General features: G+C 37.1%; 1 protein-coding gene across 2 annotated transcripts in view; it reads left to right on the top strand.

Annotated features, from left to right (window-relative positions):
• efna5b (ephrin-A5b) overlaps positions 1 to 15,377 on the top strand; it is a 114,791-nt gene extending 99,414 nt beyond the window's left edge. The window contains exons 3-5 of one of the 2 annotated variants that reach the window (XM_008418319.3): positions 6,121 to 6,186; positions 6,547 to 6,612; positions 9,768 to 15,377. In XM_008418319.3, coding sequence (XP_008416541.1) covers positions 6,121 to 6,186; positions 6,547 to 6,612; positions 9,768 to 9,892 — 257 coding nt within the window. In that variant the 3' untranslated portion in view covers positions 9,893 to 15,377. The remainder of the gene's footprint in view (positions 1 to 6,120; positions 6,187 to 6,546; positions 6,613 to 9,767) is intronic. The other variant, XM_008418320.3, reaches the window with a different exon arrangement.
• The last annotated feature ends 4,805 nt before the right edge of the window (positions 15,378 to 20,182 follow it).

Genomic DNA, 20,182 nt, shown 5'->3' with positions numbered 1-20,182 from the left:
GTTGGATTTGGGATCTGTTCAGCTTCTGCCCAAAAGTAAAGAAAAAAAAAATTCCACAGGCTGCACAAATGCACAAATGCAAATGTGTGATGAAGATGGCATGAAGTTTTGGAAAAGAAACACTGTGTGTATTGGCTTTAACGTTCTTGGAAACGGTTCTGTGTTTGCTCAGAGTTCTGGACCTAAATTCTAACTTGGTTTGTTCGGTGTAATCCACATGAGTAATCCTGGTAAATAAAGGACAAGGCCAGCGGGCTGTTTCTTTTGTTAGCTGACAGGATTGGCTTACCCAGAATGCAGTAGTACTGGACACAGCACTGCTTCGTATTCAGTTAAGACTGGTTTCTTCCATTACCCGAGAATGGATATAAGGATTAGAATCCCATAATTAAGGCCATCTGACCATCAGGCTGATGTTATTCTACAGGCATTCTAATATGATGATCTTATTATATTCTCGCGTGACCGCATGCAACTCTCAGTAAGGCTTGAGCATTTTAAACTGGAACTGATTGAAAAGTTAAACATTAGTTTAAATAGCATGGTTTAAAATGGTCGTTTGTCATCAAATCTTGGCAGATTGGTGAGTCATTTGAGCATTGAGTGGGGTACCATAAATATGATGCACCATCACATCAGCCTGATACTGGATACACACCGATTACAGTTCTCTGGCTGACTTTTCTCTTTGTAAATCTTTATCTTAAGTTTTCAAAAAGGCAGACATTTTCTAATCCAGCATATCCCATGGCGGACAGACAGAAATTAAAAGATCAAAAGGATAAAGCAAAAGATCTTTGCTGTATTCTGTTTAGCCTTTTTGCTTTCTGCTGATCAGCCCTCACTCTGCTACGGCCTTGAATGAATTACAGACATGTCCAGAAATGCGTTCTTTTATAAATAGCGTCTTACGCCTTTTATATTTCTTCTAATTTCAGTTTTTAAGTATAAATTTATGCTTAAAATAGCTTACTTGGAGTCTTCTTCCATATTGAGACTCAGGCTGCATTTTCACCAGTCCTTTTTTGTATACTGTAGTTGAATTGTTGTTTGTTTGCACACAAAGGTTCATTTTGGGAGGTGAGAATGCACAATCTGATGTGGACCAAAAAAGCTAACTCTGTTCCACCTAAAAAAAACCTTGGTCTTGGGTCTTTTGAAGTGAATGATAAGTGGACCAGAGACCAATCTGTAGTGCAGGGAATTCTGGGTAAATACAACTAAAACAAAAGCGTACGTCTAGTGCTTGTGATCTTTCACCAAAGTCTAAAGAGAAATCTTATAACGATTAAAATCTTATTTCTCTTCATTTTTTTCTTGCATGTCGTGAAGGAGGAAGTTGCACTCAGTGTTTTTTAATTACATTTTTTTTTAGGTTTTTATCTGGATGACTAGTTTTTCAGAGAATCTATACATGCACCAGGAGAGCTAGCAGTTTCTGCATAACTTAATTAATTTCAACGGTGCACCCTGTCTACTGTATGTGCTATATTATTAACAGTGTATTAAATTTAGAATCTGTTTGGCATCAAAAACATCATCTAGTGTTATTATATTTTTGAAACTTAAATAATAGCAGGCAGTAAGATGATAATACTGTGCTGTGCAAAAATGTCACCTAATCTTGAGAAATGTGTTAATGTGGACATATAATGCTCAGCTAATTGTTGGACAAGTTCAATTCAAAATTTATCCAACAGCAAGTCAGAAAATTCAACCTCAAAATAAGGGCAAGTTTATCGAACATGAAACTGATGAACTTCATAAGAAAGTAGTAAAAGTGAAATCCATTTTATTTGGTCTCACTTCTGGAATCAAAGATTAAAAAGTCCCGTTTCAAACCTGATAATTCTGAAGCAGAAAATCGTAGATGAACGTGGATTTTATTTTTGCCAAATTATGCCTTTTTTTTTTTTTTTTTCAATCATTATTCCAGGCTTAAAATACTTTAAGAATGCATTTTTTTCTTGAATAATGCCCAGGTATGTGCAAGAAAAATGAAATGCAAACATCAGAGCTCTTGTGCTTTTCAAAGGCTGAACCGATGCTGATATCTTCATTCCAATTGATTTATGGTCATCTGCAACCAGTTACATTAGTCTAGTCCTATGATATATGGTGAGGAATTTGAACAGGGTGTGCAATATTGAAAATTGACCAGACTGTCAATGATGATCCTGTCTTGCTGAATATATCGCTTGCACAATTTTGGAGCCATGTCTCTTAAATCATCCATAAACAGTACAGAAGTTATACTCTGGTTGTCAATTTCTGAATGTAGCAGGCCCCAACTTCAATTTTTAATTCTCATCACGCAGACCTTGTTTTGTGTCTAGGATTTTAGCATGTGTTTTCTGCATGAAATTTCAGTTGCAATAAAGCTTGGCTTGGGCTGTGATTGAAACAATCCTCTGCCTAAGCTGCACTGAGCCCACCTGTTTGTTCTCCCGTAATTGGATTCTGCTTCATTCCATTTGCCTTAATGCTAATGCATAATGCAGTGGACCGAAGGAAGCAGCCACTACTAATCAGTGGACAAGGGATGGAGGAGTAGCCAGACCACCCCCCCCATACACATCCGACTTTCATTTCGGGACGTCTTATCATGCCATTTGTCCTTCAAAACAACCGCTTGTCCATGCTATGGCCAGAAATTCAAAGGTTGTGGAGCCTCAAGGTAGAGGGAACAGAAGGTGCTGAAACTGATCTGCAGTGTAAAATAAAACAAAATATAGGAACAGCATTCCAAGTAATTCCGCAAGCTTTAGTACTTTGAGCTTTAACTCATTTGCTATGAAATTTAGGAACAGAGGCGGCGTCTCACTGTGTGTATGGGAGCAGTAGCTGAAAAACAACGCTGTACTGTAGTCAAAGAAAGACTTACTGAAACTAAAATATTTGTCAATATTGCCTCAAAAAAGCCAAAAGCTGGTATTTTTATACAAATGTTTACTCATGTTAATTAATACACACTGTCCCTTAGCAAATAAATGCAAATTCCAAATGATTATGTCCCGAAAATTGACTGACTTCAGTCGTCAGCAGATTTCTTGTGCATCTTTGAAGAAAAAAAAAATGCTTCAAAAACTAAGAATACTTTTTCATAGGTAAGAAAGATCTATAATTAGGGTGAAATCCTAGACACACGGGCAGTTGTTCTGCTCACTTAGCTCTGTGCGTTTCTCTTATGTTGGAGTTAGAGTGTCATAGCTAAATCTATAAACATCACAACAGCTTCAGCAATTTGCTGGCTGGGGGAGGGACTCCCACATGCTCTCTGCCTATTGTCATCACACCCATCCTTCTTTCATGATCAGCAGCCTTTGCTAAGTGGCTGGTGTCGATGGCTGTGACTCAACTCAGCCCACAATGATGATGAAGATACAACATGTGGAGACGAGGTCTCTCTGTGTGTGCGTGTGTGACCGCGTACATATGTCTGTTAGGCACTTTATGGGCTCTCACTGCAAAGAAAAGAGTAAAGAAGTGGAGCACTACGAAAAGTGACATAAATTGCGTAGGTGCCAGGGTGTGTGACTCATTGGGTGAGCGACGGTCACCAAGGTTCATTAGCGTGTCATCAGCAGCCGCCACATGAAATAATAAGGATCACTTTCCCTCTGTCCCTTCTGTCGCCCCTGGCCTCCCTTCTCGCATCTTTTGAAGACAAACAGAGGCATGACAAACGGCATATCTGTTGTCAGGTGACTTCTCTTGTAGTGAAGGGAAAGATAACAACTGATGAAATGAAAAAATGTAATGACAACATGGGGCAGAGAGGGAGCTGAGTTGCACGAGTTAGATTTCATGAAATATAGGTAGTTGGATGCACAATCTGGTCTTGCTAAAACTGAGGAACACTCTGACCTTTTCCATATTTGCTAATCAATAATTTCCCCATTGCAAGCATTTAATGGTTGCAGAAAACCTTTTTTTCAGAAGATCTTGCTTCTAATCTAAGGGTTAAATAATTGAAAATATCAAACATTTTGTTGGTAAAATGAAAAAGCAACTAAACATGTGTCACAGACATAAGTTGATAATTTCTAGCTCAGTATATTCTCAGTTTCTCAGTATACTCTGCTCTTGACAAGATCTTTTGACAAGGAGCAAAATTTTCTCTGAAATAGTATGGTATATGGCAAGTGCCCATTGCAAAAGCATTATTTGTTAGTGTTGGCATTCTTTTAACAAAATTTGCAAATTGAATAAACACCTGCTGATGCTAAATTGGATCAGCTAAAAAGACAAACTGCTGTGAGGCCTCCTTAATCTGATGCAATTATCCTTCAGCATGCTGATTTAACAGTTTAAAATCGAAATAGTTTCGATATGTAGCGTTTGTAAAATCATGGCATATATATCTAATGAACTTCATCAGTTCTGGCTGGATTATGATAACTTTTTTTTACATATTCTCATGCATCAGCGTAACAAGGGATTGTATCTAATCAAACAACACAATGTAATAGCTGTAAAGTGGAAGGTAGGTTTTCAAATTGACTCGTAAATAAAAATGTGAACTGTCAAATTAATCTGTAAATGCAAAGAGTACGACACAAACCCAAACCTACCAAAGTAAAGAGGTCCATAGTGAATCTGGAGGAGGAGGAGCAGCAGAGGCTGGCAGATAAAATTAATTCATCACAACAGCTGAAAGAGTCTACACTTTTCTCAGCTTGATACGAGGTCCTGAACCCAAACGCAGCAGCCTATAATTTCAAGACGGTGTACACTGCTGCAGTCATCCCCCATGTTCTACACTGACATATGTTTGACCCCTGTCCTGGTCTGCAGGAGACAGCACCTGCTGCCCCACCACAACACTATTAGTGGTCAACCACTCATACTCCCACATCTGTAACACTTGAGATATTTTTTTTGTGGATTTGACACAGTCCCCATGGTAACTAACGTTCTGGAGATTCACACCCCATGGACCTGGCAGGAAGGGTTCTGTTTCCTGACATCAACCACAAACCATCCACACATGCACCACACACAGTTTATCCTTCCTCACTCTGGGTAGCGTGAAACCATGTTGAGGTTCTCATGGAGGGAAATACATCATTGTACATTGCACCTCCTTTGCACATTGCCTTATATATAGAACTTTTCACATTTTTTCTTATTGTAGAAACACAAACCTTTGTTATTAGCGGAATTCTATGTGAAAACCAACATGAAATGGTACAAAATTTAAAAGTTTAAAGAAACTGTTACATTTACAGATTTATTATATATGTCACATGCGTCTGTATTCAACCTCTTTCACTTTTCTGCCTCTAAACCAAATCCAGTATAAACAAATGCCTTCAGAAGTCCCCTTTTTATACTAAGTCCATCTGTTACATGACGGCCTCTGAGATTTGTTAGAAAACAAACAACTTCATGAGGACTAATGGACACAACAGAGCGGTCTTGGAGAAAACTGTGGAGAAGTTTAAATCAGTTTAAAAGGAAGAGAAATGAAACTAATTGCTTTGAAAGGTGGTTCTATAAAATATCGTCGCAGGAGTGCAGAATACACACACTTAAGATTTTCCCTTGTTCACAATTGTGTGCTGCTTTGCTATGGGCTGTCACGTGAAATTGCAGTAAAACACAATGAATTTGTTGTATCATAAAATGTTTAACTGTTGAGGGTTTTAAATGTTTTTGCAAGGTTGTGTGTATTTAACAATAAATTGCACAAAGCTTTTTCTGTTTTTGGACATGCTGATATGTAAATATCCTGGCCCTTCATGAGCTGCTACTGCTACATAGGTAATCTAAACTAGGGAAATTCAGCTGCAAGATAAGCTCTGTGCTGTTTTTCTGTAGAGTTTCCTGCACATCTGTAAATACTTTCAAGCTATAATTCCACAAAACCCATGACTAACCCTGTTTAATCCCTGTACCAGTCACCATTAACTATCTTAAAATGTTGTTTTCTGAATTACAGTATTTCAGAGCTAACTGCTGTATTAGATCTGATATGTATTACCTGACCTTTGCTATTCAGTGAATCTTTAACTGTGGAGTTCAAGTCCAAAAATGTTGCGTAACAGGCCGTTGAGTCTACATGTTGTATTAACAATATCAGCCATGTTTACCTGTGTCTGTTGTGATTTCTTTCAGCCTCCACCGTTGCTCCAAACGGGAAGAAAACATGCCTCAAGCTTAAAGTTTTCGTCCGACCATCAAGTAAGTGTTTGCATGCAACACAGGGCTTTATAATATAGCTTACCGAGGTACACTCTTGGACTGGAGACCAAAGCAAATTAGGGATGTATGGTTTCCTCACTTCCCCGTTTTACTGTTCAGTCATTGTTCAACACGCTCCTTTTATTTATCACAGACCTGCCTTCTAAGAAAATAATTTTATTCTTTTTGAAACATGAAAAAAGATGCTAGATTATCAAATCAATTGAAATCCTCTGAATGTTGCCATTAGCTTTGTTGCTCTGCGTGTTTGGGCTAAAGTGGAGGTGGGGGTACAAATGTCACTAACATATTTGTTGCATACCTGTAATGATTTCCCATTCTCCCTATTTTCTGTTGTAGACAGCTGTCTGAAAACAGATCGTGTTTTTGATATAGATGACAGAGTAGAAAGTACGTTACCAAGAGGTTAGTATGGCTTTTGGTCTTATTCACTGTGACCTCTTGCATGTGTCTCTTGTATGTCACCTTTTTTGTTGCTCTACACTGCATGTTTATCAAGCTTGTTTTCCACGTAATCATTTAAACATTTCTCCAAGATTCCAATTTAGAAATACTTTTTTGTGTAAAAAGTAGACAAGTTTCTATAAGTGTCTGAAAACTTCTTTTTTTTTTTACATAGACCACGATCAAATTATACTTAGAAATAAACACACTTAATGTATAAATCTATCCTAAATTATTTATATTTTGTGATTTATTTGAAAAAGAAATGATTATGAAATTCAGAATTTGAGATCATATATGCTAAAATCATACAAAATATAATTTCTTGAAATGTTTACGATTATTGTTTACAGATAATGGGAACCCGAAATTCAGAGTCTCCAAAAACATGAATATCATAAAAAAAGGCAATTAGTGGAAATTCACTGTTTCAGCGAATCAACTAAAAAAACACCTGAAAAAGTTTCCTAGGGTCCTAAGTGGTCTCTGAGTCTGGGTCAGTAGACTACACAATCTCAGGAAGAGTAATGCCCTAAAATATGTACGGAACACCATCACTGACACCCTCCAAAAGATGATTAAGTCACAAAAGGTTGTAGTTAAATAAGCTGTTTGCTCTCAAAGGTTTGTATTAATTTTACTCAAGTATTATCATATTAATCTGAAACACCGAATTTGAGGTTTCCATCACCAATAAGCCATAATCATTAAAATGGCAAGAAAGTGAGGCTCTAATCTGTGTAATTAGTTTTACTTTCTGAAATGGGTAGCAAAGAACTGTTGAAGTTGTTGATATTCAATATTTTTAGATGTATTTGTATATGAAAAATATTTTCTCGTTGTGGACATAAAAACTGCTGATGTTTGATGAAATATCAATTCGGCATTGTAATTAGTATGTTAGCTGTAAAAACCACAAGAAAAAAAAAATCATTACCTTATCTCTATGTGCAGAGTATAGGTATACATTCTAACAGTCTGCTTAAGCCTTCATTGACTTGCTGTTTGGCTCTGCAGCTCAGCATTGATTATTTGTTGTGCTCAGAATGCACAACATTTTATGTGTTTTACATGAGACCAAGTCAGTCACCAGGGAGAAACACACCCCACCAGCCACACGCTGCTGTTTCATTCTCAGCACCAGTTTACATTAAGGCCTGTGCCAACATAAAGAGAGCTCACTATAAAAGTATGATACAAAAGAATAGACTTGGAAGAAAAGTAGAGGAAAGTCTAAACTCAATATAAAAAAAAGTTTGCAACATTTTCACTAACTTAAGGTATTATAACTTTTTAAAAACTTTTTCCCCCCCAATAATTGAAGTGGTCCTTACATAGGGGCATCACCACGCATGTAAACTTTTAGGTGATAATAGAAGGTCTAAAAGATGCGTAATTTATGATTTCCTATTAAATTTGATTGGTCTTTTTAATGTGTGACAGATTTAATTTTCAGATGCTGAAAGTCAAACTTTTTACAGTGTGGAATAATTGTAACTAACAGAATACATAATATAGGATGCTACAAGTTCTAAATGCTTATGCAGGTTTGATTGCTTGCCTCTTTGATTTGTGCTTGCTTGTTAATTTTGCTGTGCTGTTTGCATCCTTTAAAGGCTGCCTCTAATCAACAGAATCTAGCTCAGGTTTTGGCTAAATTCTATTTCATCATTTTCAAAGCCACTGAATTTAAACATTCAACCCCTCAGTTGTTGTTGCTCTGTCCGTCCAGTCTTTAAACTCATCTTACATACACAGTTGTGTGGTTATGTAAAAGTCTGATCGTCTGGTCTGTCTATCTGTCCTTGTGCTGTGCATGGTTCAGCTACTTTCCCACGGTGAAGCTGCACACAGATAACGATGCCAGACAGACACAGGCGGCCACTCACCTGGGAGATGAAACATTATACAGCAACTGAAGTTCAAATGGCAACTCAGACTTCATGACATGAATCTGAAAATTGTTGCAAACACTATTGTTGGTGAAACAAACCTGTGCTTCTTGAGTACAGGTTTGTTTCATATTAGAACCTCATCAAATAATTATGTTTTGTAATTGCATAATTACAAAACATGGACATCTATATGTCACACATTATATGGATTGTACACAAAGTGTTACATTTCACATCGTTATTTTGATTTTGAGGATTATGGCTTATACACAAGGAAAATCTGAAATTCAGTTATGTTAATGGCCTACATGACTGTAGAGCATGGTGCTGACTTGACAGCTGTGAAGTAGTCAGTCGGTTATATCCTCCACAAAAAGGTCTTTAATAAAAGGACAATCTGTATCCAGGAATATTATAATGGAAAGTTGTGTGGATGGAAAAAATGTAGAAGGAAAAGATGCACAACATAAACAGTTCAATTTTAAAGCACTGTCTTGACATACTTTAAAACTGTGCTAATTACAATTTTAGTGGCATTTGCCCATGTTACCCAGTTTAATTGGTACGGTATTGATGTCCATGATTAGCCAGGAAACTCACCTGACTTAAGCCCTTCAGACAGTCAGCAGGGTATTGTCAGGGGAAACATTATAAACAACAGGCGCAACAATGCAGAAGAGCTAATGTCCAAACCTGGTTTTGCTCGCAAACCAAAGCAACCGGGGCTTCCACCTATTCAAGCACATGAATCTGCACAAACAGAAATAATAACTTGGGAGGATTTTTAGGGAAAACCTATTGACCTCACTGCCATAACCTCATCACCTCCTTGCAGCACCACTTTGCTGCAGATATTATTCTGTTCATAATAGTGTACAGTACATGGGCATACTCTTGAGTAGAGTAGGCCCACCTTTGTTTTAAAATTTACCTTTTTAGTTTTTCTGTTTTTTCACTAATTTTACTTAAAATTGATTTAATTTATTGTAGGTCATAATCAGCACAACCAATATGAATGAATACTTTAAATATATCAAGGTTTATGGTTTTTTTTATTGAATCAGTGAAATATATTAACCATTTTGGTAATATTGTATTACTGAGATGTGCCTGTATGTAAATAAAGTCTTTATATTATATTATTTAATATTTTATATACGTTTTATCATCATAACAGAGAAACCTATCAATTCATGCTGTATTTTTTTTTCTGTCCTTTAGATGAAACTAGCCATGAAACGGCTGCCCCTTCGCGGAGTGAAACGAACGCTGCGCGACGTCTGCAGAAGACAAGTTCTCTACTTGCTTTGCTGCTGGTCACCCTAGTGGGACTCTTTACTTTATAGCGCCTCCCTCTGTGCTGGAGGTCATTTACACCTAGCGTGGCCTGAATCTACCCTAGGCTGCAGGGTAGTGGGTGGGATTTGGGTGGATTGCATTTGCTTGATTGGGCATAAAAAGCAGGCTTCTCAAGAAAAAAAAAAACGAAAAAAAACTTTTTTTCAGAAGAAAAATTAAGTGGTCTTTCTCCTTCTGTGAGTTAAAAAAAGTTGATGTTAAAAGTGGGAGAGAAAGGAGAAAGTGGCCCCTCTTATACCTTCAACCAAGATGCCAAATCCCATTTTTTTGACACTTAGTGATTCTCATTTTCCCATGACATTTACCATCACGTTACATCGTATTTGTCATTGCAGCACTGATGTTTACCTATGAAAACTAAGTTAATGCAGTTCATTGTGCATACACACAGATGACACACCATTGCAACAATGCAAAAGCACATTCAAAAACAGCAGCCAATAGCAGTAGAGTTTTACATTTTTAGACAGTGGCCGTATACACAGTGGAGCATTGTAGATTCTAGGTGTTAGAAATGATTGTATATACGACAGATACATGGAACGTTTCCCTGAGACCTCTCAAGAAGCCTTCTAAAGCTTAGCTTAAACCAGAGATAGATGTAGTTGTTAAGTTTTTAACTAAGACAGAATTCAGAAATATGTGAAATATCTGACATGGAGCAAAGTGACTTACAATCCCTGTTTTTTTAAACATGGTGTCCTCTTTCTCAATACTATGATTAGGTGATGAACGTTCTGGACGAGCAAATCCTTTTCAAATCAGCAAGCAACTCTTTCTTTCTGACAAACCCAATAAACTTGGCCAATAAGACATTTCTAAAAAAAAAAAAAAAGGGTTCTGTTCACTCAAACTCACAAAGCCAAAACTAAATTGAAACTTTCTCTCCAGACACTTCGTTAACCACTGTTAAAATCGAGAATCAATACCTTTTGAAACTTGATAACACAATTTCACGGCAGCAGTCACAGCCATTTGTGCAATGTTTACTGAGCTGGGCCACAATTGTTTTCTCTGTTCCAGTTGAGCATTAGTCAATATTAACACTCCCATAAACATTTGCATCCAAAGCTATTTATTCCCTGGCTATTGATTGTTCAAAAAGGTTTACAGCTTAAACCGGGTGGTGTTTTTTTTTTCTTTTTTTCTTTTGCTAAACTACCAAGTTATTTGACTCATCAAACATTCTCTTTAACTATGCAGATAGTTTAAACTTTTTCAGATCCTGTCAAATGAGAATAAAAGATGTTTAATAAGACCCTTCACCTTACAGTACCACGCTTTTTTTTTAACATGATCATAGTTCAGTTAAATACTTATTAAATGCTTATCATGTTCAGATTGCTACAGCAGTTGGAAAAGCAGTGTGACAAATGCATAGGTCCAATTAGAGGAGTGTAAACAGAAACAAAAACCATATCCATTAAAATTAAGGCAGCTCTGTTCAGTTTGTTTATGTTACCACTTGGATTCAAAGTAATTTACTGATCAGCAGCAATGCTCACTTCCACAGAAACACAAGGGGAGTTTTTCATATAGGCAGTGTCTTATTTAAAGAAAGGTTTTTGCTTCCTTGAAAGAGGTAACCTTTACCAAAAGGGATAGCTCAGGACTTTTCTGTTAAAAGATCTTAAGCGGTTAAATATATTTCTCACAGTAGAGAACTCTTTGGTGTCTTCATTTGGTTAAAAATACCAATCAATCAAACCCAGAAGAAATGGCTTCAGAGTCTGGGTCGTCACAAATGGTTTTTTGTCGTTTCCTTTTTCACAAAAACTTTGCAAGTATTTAAGAGAGCTGATACTACAGTCAGTTCTTAACGGTTCTTATTCATTTTATTTTATTTTTTCCACAAGCAGTGAGTCAACGCAGAGCTACATCATTGCAACACTGTAAAATGTCTGGTTCTGCCGCATTAACAAACTACACAAATATTTATCTACATTTTCCTGCAAATAGATTACCTAATATCACCATCTTAATTTACTGATGCTGTTTTAACAAGCAGAGTTTAAGACGGGGAACATCTGTCTTTGTACTGCTATTCCAACTTTTTGGTCATTTTGAGGCTCTGTGTTTTGAATTGCACAGATTGGACATGAAACTGTGAAGTTTGAAATTATTTTTATGTTTAAATTGGATGCAATCTTTTACTGGCTCAGCCACAGCTCTAGGTGAAAGCAGCTCTTTCCTATGGTTCAGTTCAAAGTTGAATAACAAGTTTATCTGTGCCAGAGCCAGAACGTGCAGCAATGGGGACAGAGACAAACTGTGAGGAAGACGCACTAGTATTAGTGTAACCTTGAAACCTGTTTCGGGTAAAAACCCTTAGAGGATCCATAAGTAAATTAATTTTCTTAAAGTAACATCAAGTCCATGGCAGTTTATCTGTACAGTGTTCCATGAACGCCTAAACTGTCCTTATATTTGCATTGGACAATAGCAGCTAATGATAAGAGAAATGGACATAATAGACAATCCCCTTCCTTTGTAAAACAAAATGGAACATGCCAACCATTTACAGTCAAATAACAACCTTATAGAATAGTAATGCATCATTAAAAACCTATAAAAATAGTGTGAATTAAGGCTATAATATTTTGACCAGAAATACTTTTCACACAGGACGATCAGTTGCAATGCCCTTCCATTTTTAGTTGTAAATAGTCGTCTTCTGTGTGGACGACTGCCCAGTAAAAAGAAAAAGTTACAGTGCTTTAAAGGTTCCCAAAAGTTGTATTAAGATTATAGCAATACACTTTGGTCTTGGCCCTTCTTTGACAAACTATTAGTCCCTGGAATGAGCTAATAATACGGATTTATGCTAAATTAAGATATTATGAGTACTTATGAACTTTTAACAGAACCTCACTTCAAAATTCTTTAGCTATGTCTTTAACTCTACTGAATCTAGCATCATATCAAAGCAGCAAGTTAGAAAACGGCTCGGAAAGATGGACAGAATGAGAGAAATAGAGCAAAAAAAAGGAGCACAGGAGCAATTGCGCGCCCACCTTCTGCTCCTACTGTTACTTGTTTAAGCGACCCCTTAATGAGGTTCAAAATGACAGGCACGCAGACCCCATGTTGTCGCAATGGAAGTTTTTCTGGTATTAAAAATAGATGACGGAAGGCTTAGTGGGGGCGTCTCGGAAGTGTAGAATTTTACTGTGGGGGGGTTTTAAAGCACCAATGACCTTGCAGTTCAAGAGAGCTGGCAAGTGAAGGAGATGGAGAAGAATTATATGCAGAGGCTTACACACACAAATGCATACAGGTTTAAAAAGATAGTCGATAAAAATGTGATTAGTGCCTAACAAAACACTTTTAGACAAAAGAACCTAAAAACTCATTCAACACTACAGGCCAAAAAACCTATTCAATTCAATGAAACATGCTGTCTAGCACCATTCAGCCTCAGAGGCATGCACTGTTTTGGGTTTGCTTTGTTTTTATTTTGTGACTGTTTTTTTTCTGTGCTTCTTTTATATATATATATTTTTTTTTCATTTCATTTCTGAAAAACAACGTTTGCCTTCAGCCATTTGTTCTTTTTATATACTGCAGTAACAATGCTATTACAGCAGAATAGCAGCTCAGCTACAAGAGTTAATATGAGACGAGGCCATTTAATGAGGTACTAATTTTCAGAATATCACCACGGGGATATGAGCACTGCAGAAGATTCAACATGGACGCTTGTCTGCAGGCTATAATCAGAAACCAGCTTCAGTTTTATAATTATCAACACTAATTGTCTTTTTTTTTCTTTTACTATCAATACCATAATTTTTTTTTCTGCACATAACCCAAACCTGGGAAATGAGAATCAACTTATATACTGGATACTGTGTATCCTGAGGTAGACAACCATACAACATAGTAGTGTTAGGTTAGTATCTGTTTTGTACCTTTCTGGAGGACAAATAAAAAAAAAAATGAGATAGACCATTGTTAAAACTGTATAATTGTTATTATTGTTATGATGATAATGATTATGACTATTATTATTATTAGGAAAACTTCTCGATGTATATAGTGTTTGATATTAAAGTATTAATTTGGTTCTTATGTCTTTTCTAAAAACAATCAGATACCGTATTATCTCTGGGTTTTGCGGAGTGTGTACTGTTCTCAATGCATTGTGTGTGCTTTAATCCTCAATGCCTAAAGAGACTCTTGAGTTCAAACAAAAAGGGGAAACCTGCGGGAGCTGCGCACACCGTGCAGTTGGCTGGAACATTAGCCAGCGAGAGGCTCACCTCTTACATGTTTTAAACCAGTCACCATCTCCTCATGGAAAGATCCTGCCTCCGAAAAGAAGCATTTGGGACTTGATCGATGGCCTATTTGTACTTTTTCTTGCCTTCAGGATTTGGAAGCATTTTTTGAGTGGAAAGTTGGCTTTTTAATGGAAGGATCTCACCTGTTTCATTATGTGGCATGCGCATGAACTTGATAACATGTATAAAAAAGAAAAAAAAATATCAGAAGTTTTCAAGACTTTTTTTTTTTTTTTTGCTGATTTCTTTTTCATGCTGATGTATTAGATTTAATGGTCATTTCCATGTTGTGTTTTTGCATCCCCCATTTTCGAGTGATGTCAGAATGTGTACTCACACGTGACAAATGTACATACCACAAGCCATTGTTGGGAGATTTAAACTTGGGTTTTGTGAGGTGCTTCATTTTGTAGGCCAAAAGCAACTCTTACTTTTATTTTTCTAAACCTGACAGTCTGTAAGCATCCATGGTGTTCATCCTCAACTTGTTCCCTTCTTTTCCCTTCCCTCCCAGTAGGAGGGGTTTATGAGTGGATACATCACTGTAGACATTTTCCAGTGCGACACTGTGAGTTTTGTGCGTCTCTTTTTCTGTCGCCACAGTAAAAGCGAAGTGGCAACTTTGTTTGGCAATGAAGAGTGTTTCCCATGCCTTAGCCCCTCAGCCTCTAACCCATCTGTGTTCAAGACACTTTTTGCCATTGTGCTTGTACACAGAGCAGCTGCTGGCTTCGAAGAGAGTACAATGGGGCCCTTCAATTTTCTCTGTCTTTTTAAGAACCTCTAAATCACTTTTTCTTACTGTAGATGGTGGTCTTAGGAACAGTTCAAGGATTAGAGCGCCCCACCTAACAAATCCTGAACTGGATTGTTAGAGGGTGAACCCCATCATCGATCTATGCTCTGTGCGCAGGGTAAAGCTTCTCAGCTCTCCTCTTGCTGATAAAAACACTTGTTCGTTTTATGTCCTGCCTCCGTTCTTCTTGTGCTTGTGTAACTTCCACCTGCTGTCCTTTCTCCCTCACCTTTCAACTCCACTCCGGCTTTTCCATCAGTGGGGACTGTTTCCAAACTGCTCTTTTACAGTATATAAAATGAAAGAAAATTTGACAGGAAAATGATCTGTATTTGTATATACACGTGTCTGAGCAACTATGAGTACTACAATAAAACATTGCTTTGATTGTAACACTGTGTCCCAATTTTTATTTTCTGTGGAAAATCTAGGGTGTTTTTTTTATTTATTTATTTATCAAAAGCTTGAACAACATGTTTCAGATGTTTTTAGGGTTAGGGTTTGAATACAAAATAATACATACAAACCACTGTTAAAATAGACTTTGTGATGTGAAAATGAGGCCGGGGTAAATAATTTCAGAATTTTTTCCACCTTTAAAGTTGCACATAAGTTGTACAATTAAGCAGAAGTTAGAGATAATACAATGTGGTTGCTTCAGTTTGTGAACCTCTTTACAGTGAATGGGGATTTTGCTGTTTCCACAATTATTATATTGTATACTAGTAATTATACTTTCAAACTTAAAAAATATATGAATATGTGTATATATGCCATGGTTGTTAGTGTATTTGATTAACCCGAAAATAAATTTCAGCTGTTTTAATAGGCTTTTGCTCACATTTTCTCAGTCACATTTGGAAAAACTCCTAATCTTCATAGAGCTTCTCAATTATCACAGGAATCTGTTTGACAAAGGGTTTCAGTAAGGCAAAGGGAACAAATTAATCTGTGTGGTATTAGATGCACTTCGGACTGCACAGTAGCACAGTTGGTAGAACTGTTGCCTTCCAGCAAAAAGGCAGTGGTCTCAAATCCTAGCCTGTGGTCTTTCTGGCTGAAGTTGGCATGTTCTCCCTGTGCATGCATGAGTCAGACAGAACTGATTTTGTGTTTGGATCTTTGGTATGATTTGTGACGTTTGTCAAATTTTGTGCCAGACTTTGTTTTTTTGTTTTTTTTAGAACACCTTGGACTTGCACCTCGTGTCACTTAGTAATTTTTTATTTAAGGATCTCATCTGGAGTCAGTAAGCTTCAGTCATCCAAAAGCCAATGCTAAAAGAGAACAGAATACCCTGCCTGTTTAAAGGTGAAATGTAGCAGACAGAGGCAAACTTAACTATTCTTGTAGCTGAGAAAGATATAGAAACAGAGGTGGCAAAACCACCTCAGCAGAAATGAAGGTAGTTCTAGAAGAATGCATACTCTTTCCTGTTTTTATCACTCTGGGGCTGTAAATTGCTGAATCAAAAGTGCTTCCAAATCTTTGTGTAATTTACTCAGACCTGTGTTAGAAATCAGAGCACAGAGGCAGTCCATAAAACTTTCTTTTGATTCGTGAGAGATGAATAACTCTCTATAAATGTCAAAATTTCAATCTTTCAGGAGATTAAGTTTTAATACATGTTAACACTAAATGGTGTACTAATTTTAACGTAGCTTGCTCATGCAACATAATTAACACATCTCATGATGTGTAAAACTGTAAGCCACTATCATACATGCACACATGTTTTTTTAGCTTAGGCTTCTCCCTACTTGTCCCTCTACTACCTGTCTGCATCGTAAAATCCTTCCCTGCAAAGACAAACTGAAAGGAACATTATCCACCGGGATTGGAGTAACAACTTAAACCTTTTTCACATCAGTTGGACGCTAATGAGGACACCTAATGACCTTCTGTTGGACCCCATCAGTGCCATTTAGCTTCATCTTCCATTACCTCTGGTAATTAAGCTTGAGAGTCAGCAAGCCCAAAGGACAAAAGGGGAAGAAAGACGACCACGATCCACAAATGTTACGAAGTTCATTTCAATTTGTTCAAATAGCAGTTCATATTGTGTGAGACATCGGTATAATTAACCAGAATTAAATGGGAAATGGTGAAATAAAACAAACTTTTTTTTTTTGCTTTTGTGCATATGCAAAAGAAAAAAAAAACATGAATGCATGGCAACATTGTTTGGCTATTAGATGTGGGATTTTAACAGCTACACGTGTTGTAGAACAGACTGGTTTAATTTAAAGACGTGATTTGTGTCCAATCACAATATTATCCATCCTTCTTACTTTCCGTGAAAGGGATTACGAGTCGGCAAGGGCAGCAAAAATAGTTAAAACCGCTAATTAAGGTTTGGATTAATGGATGCTTTAACAGATTTTGCAGTCCACACAGACAATAGTTTAGCTTTACAATTGCTTCTTATGTAAGACCTACAAAGGTTCTTACAACTTTTGTAGTTTCTCTGATTTCTTTATTTTTTTTCAACACAATGATGTCTTAAGTAACACATTTCTCAACAAAAAGTATGATCAGTGTGAGGATAAACAATTTAGGATAAACAATGACTATCCTCAAGATGCACTCATATATCTTGAGGATAACTGGTTTGCATTTATGACACAGTATGATACATATCATACATCAGTCGGTGGATTCCAGGCTGATTTGCTCATATTAACCCTCTTGTGTGTTATATTTTTGGACAGTTTTGGACTGTATTTAAGCAAATGACATGTACATTTGCCAAGTTGTATATTTTCGGGAAAGATATTTTTTGTCATTTAAGCTAAATAGAGCATGAGACATAGGTGAAATAATTTATATACAATTGATTTACAAGATAGGAAATATATTTGCATTATCACGCGTATCTGCTTATGCTAATCAATTTGTAACATTTTGGTCCAGTAAGTGAAACTGAATAATATTATCAACCAATGTATATTTCCATCTGGCTGCTGTTCATGCATGAGTTTTGGTAGAGGGAGGGGCTGTCCTCAAGACAATGACATGATGTACACAGCTAAGCACATTTGAAGTCAGCAGGGTGGAGGTTCTGGAGTGGTCAAGTCAAGACCCAGTCTTCAGTCCAATAGAAAATAGCAGGACTTGAAAACGGCAATTCGTAGTCGATTCCTATGCAACCTGACATAGCTTAAACAGTTTTGCAAGGAAGAGTGGAGTAAACTTGCAGCGTCCAGATGTGGAAGGCTGATCGAGACCTATCCATGCAACCAGTTAGCAATAAATACTGACTTGAAAGGTGTGAATATTTATGAAATCACCCATTTTATGCTACATACATTGATTTAAATGTCATTACTTTGTGGAAATCAGTTTTCATTTTGATAGCAAAGCTGTTTTTGTAATTGTTTTGTTACAAATAGCAAAATTTTGGTGATCACAGTTGATAAAAACTATAAAAGAGTAAATCAGTCAAGGCAATGGAAAGCAAAACAGGGTCTTGGTTAATGTGGTGATAACAGCCATTTAATCATAAATGCATCCGCATCAGATAATAAAATACCAAAAATAAAATACAAAATAATGATTTTATGGATTTTTAAGAAAATCGTGGGATCATTAAGAAAAGGCTATGTTGCCAGTTTGTCATCAGTACTAAAGGCTTCTTCAGCAACACTCTGGGTTACAGTGAAGATTAAGTGCTCAGCGCTCCATAGGCTGGGGAAAAAAACGTGTTGATGCCAAAGACATGAAATCCCATCCAGGAGGCAATTCTATCCAATTTCATCCTTTTCCAAAGCTGAGACTTTTTTGAGCATCAGTGAGGAGGAGGGAAGAAGGAGTGTGGGGGGCTCTATGCCTGAACACACTTGAAATGATGAGCCAATTATCGTCAAGTTGTTCTTCCTGGTGTTATTAGCAAAGAAGGCTCCGGAGATGCAGGTGTGTGCGCGCTTAAGAAGACCTATAAAGACAAATCACTGTGCCTGATCATTAAATCTGGTATAATGATAGCTTTATGTGAAGATGTATCCCAGATGTACTATTAAGCTCTGAACATAGTCGAGGTCTGTGACCAGCAGCAAGCGAGCAATGAGCACTGGGATGAGATGGTATTCAGCTCAAAGCATGTCACCCTTGAGCTAGATACATGAATGTAAAAATAAGCACAGATTTACCTGAACCTTTGACTATTTATTTATTTTTTTGCTAGTGTTGCTGGAAGATCGAAGAAGTTTCTTTCTTAACACAATAAGAGCTCATCTAACAGTTTTGAAGAGGTCACTTTAGTGAAAAGATTCAGAAGGAGGCATCATTTAAGTCAGCCGGCTCACTTCTCCACTGCATGGTGTTTCGTTTCCATGTGAACAATAAGTTTGACTGACAGCTCCGAATGATGTCTTCAGTTAATCGCTTCAGTGGTGTGAAAAGGTCATAAATCACCCAATTACGTTATCCTGCCCCCACCCCCTCCCTTTATGAATAGATATTTTGGGGGAGAATATTTAAAATGCCTCCAAGGCATATCAACTTAGTCAACCCCATATTTATTGAGAGGGAGCTGCTGGGTGGCAGAAATAACTGATAAGCTGAATACATTTTTGAGTCTCAGCTGCACTGTGGAATGTCAAGGTGGGAGTCAGAGAGCTGAAACAGAATTCAAGGTCAGATTTATGACAACTTTGACAGGTTTTAAGAAAAAAAATGTTTGGAAAGAAGAAAAGCAATTATTTATGGTGGAAATGCAGCATGGATATAAAACATTGATCTGCAAAGGAAAATTAAGATCAATACTTTAGTAGAGATTTATGAGAAAGCCACAAAACATAACTGTTTAAAATCCCTGCTGTTGTCAAAGTAGGTGGGGAACAGAATGTCACCTGTGTTTGATCAATACATATGTACATAGAATAAATCCCTTGGTTTAATCCGTAAATTTCCAAAGCCTCAGAACCCAGAAAGTAAAGTACTCAGAACTTGATCCAGAAAAATGGCCAAAAGTTTCCAACTGAAAAATCTTCTAGTTTTTGAAAACCACATGAATATGCAACCATAGCAGTTGGATCCTGACTATTGTGCTGCAGTTACAGGGGGATTATTCTTAAGCCTCCTGGGTAAGGTCTGTTCAGGGTCTCTGGAGAGGAGGGTCCATCAGATAGTTAAGATTTAAGAGGTACCGTTTGGTTTTGGTTCTGGCTGTGGAACATTGGCCTAGCTCTACACCTTCA

Source organism: Poecilia reticulata, chromosome 9 (genome assembly GCF_904066995.2).
Source record: "Poecilia reticulata chromosome 9, P_reticulata-male-v2, whole genome shotgun sequence".
Taxonomy (NCBI): Eukaryota; Metazoa; Chordata; class Actinopteri; order Cyprinodontiformes; family Poeciliidae; genus Poecilia; species Poecilia reticulata.
The sequence above is the reverse complement of the archived record's forward strand: the minus strand, read 5'-3'. Positions and strand labels throughout refer to the sequence as shown.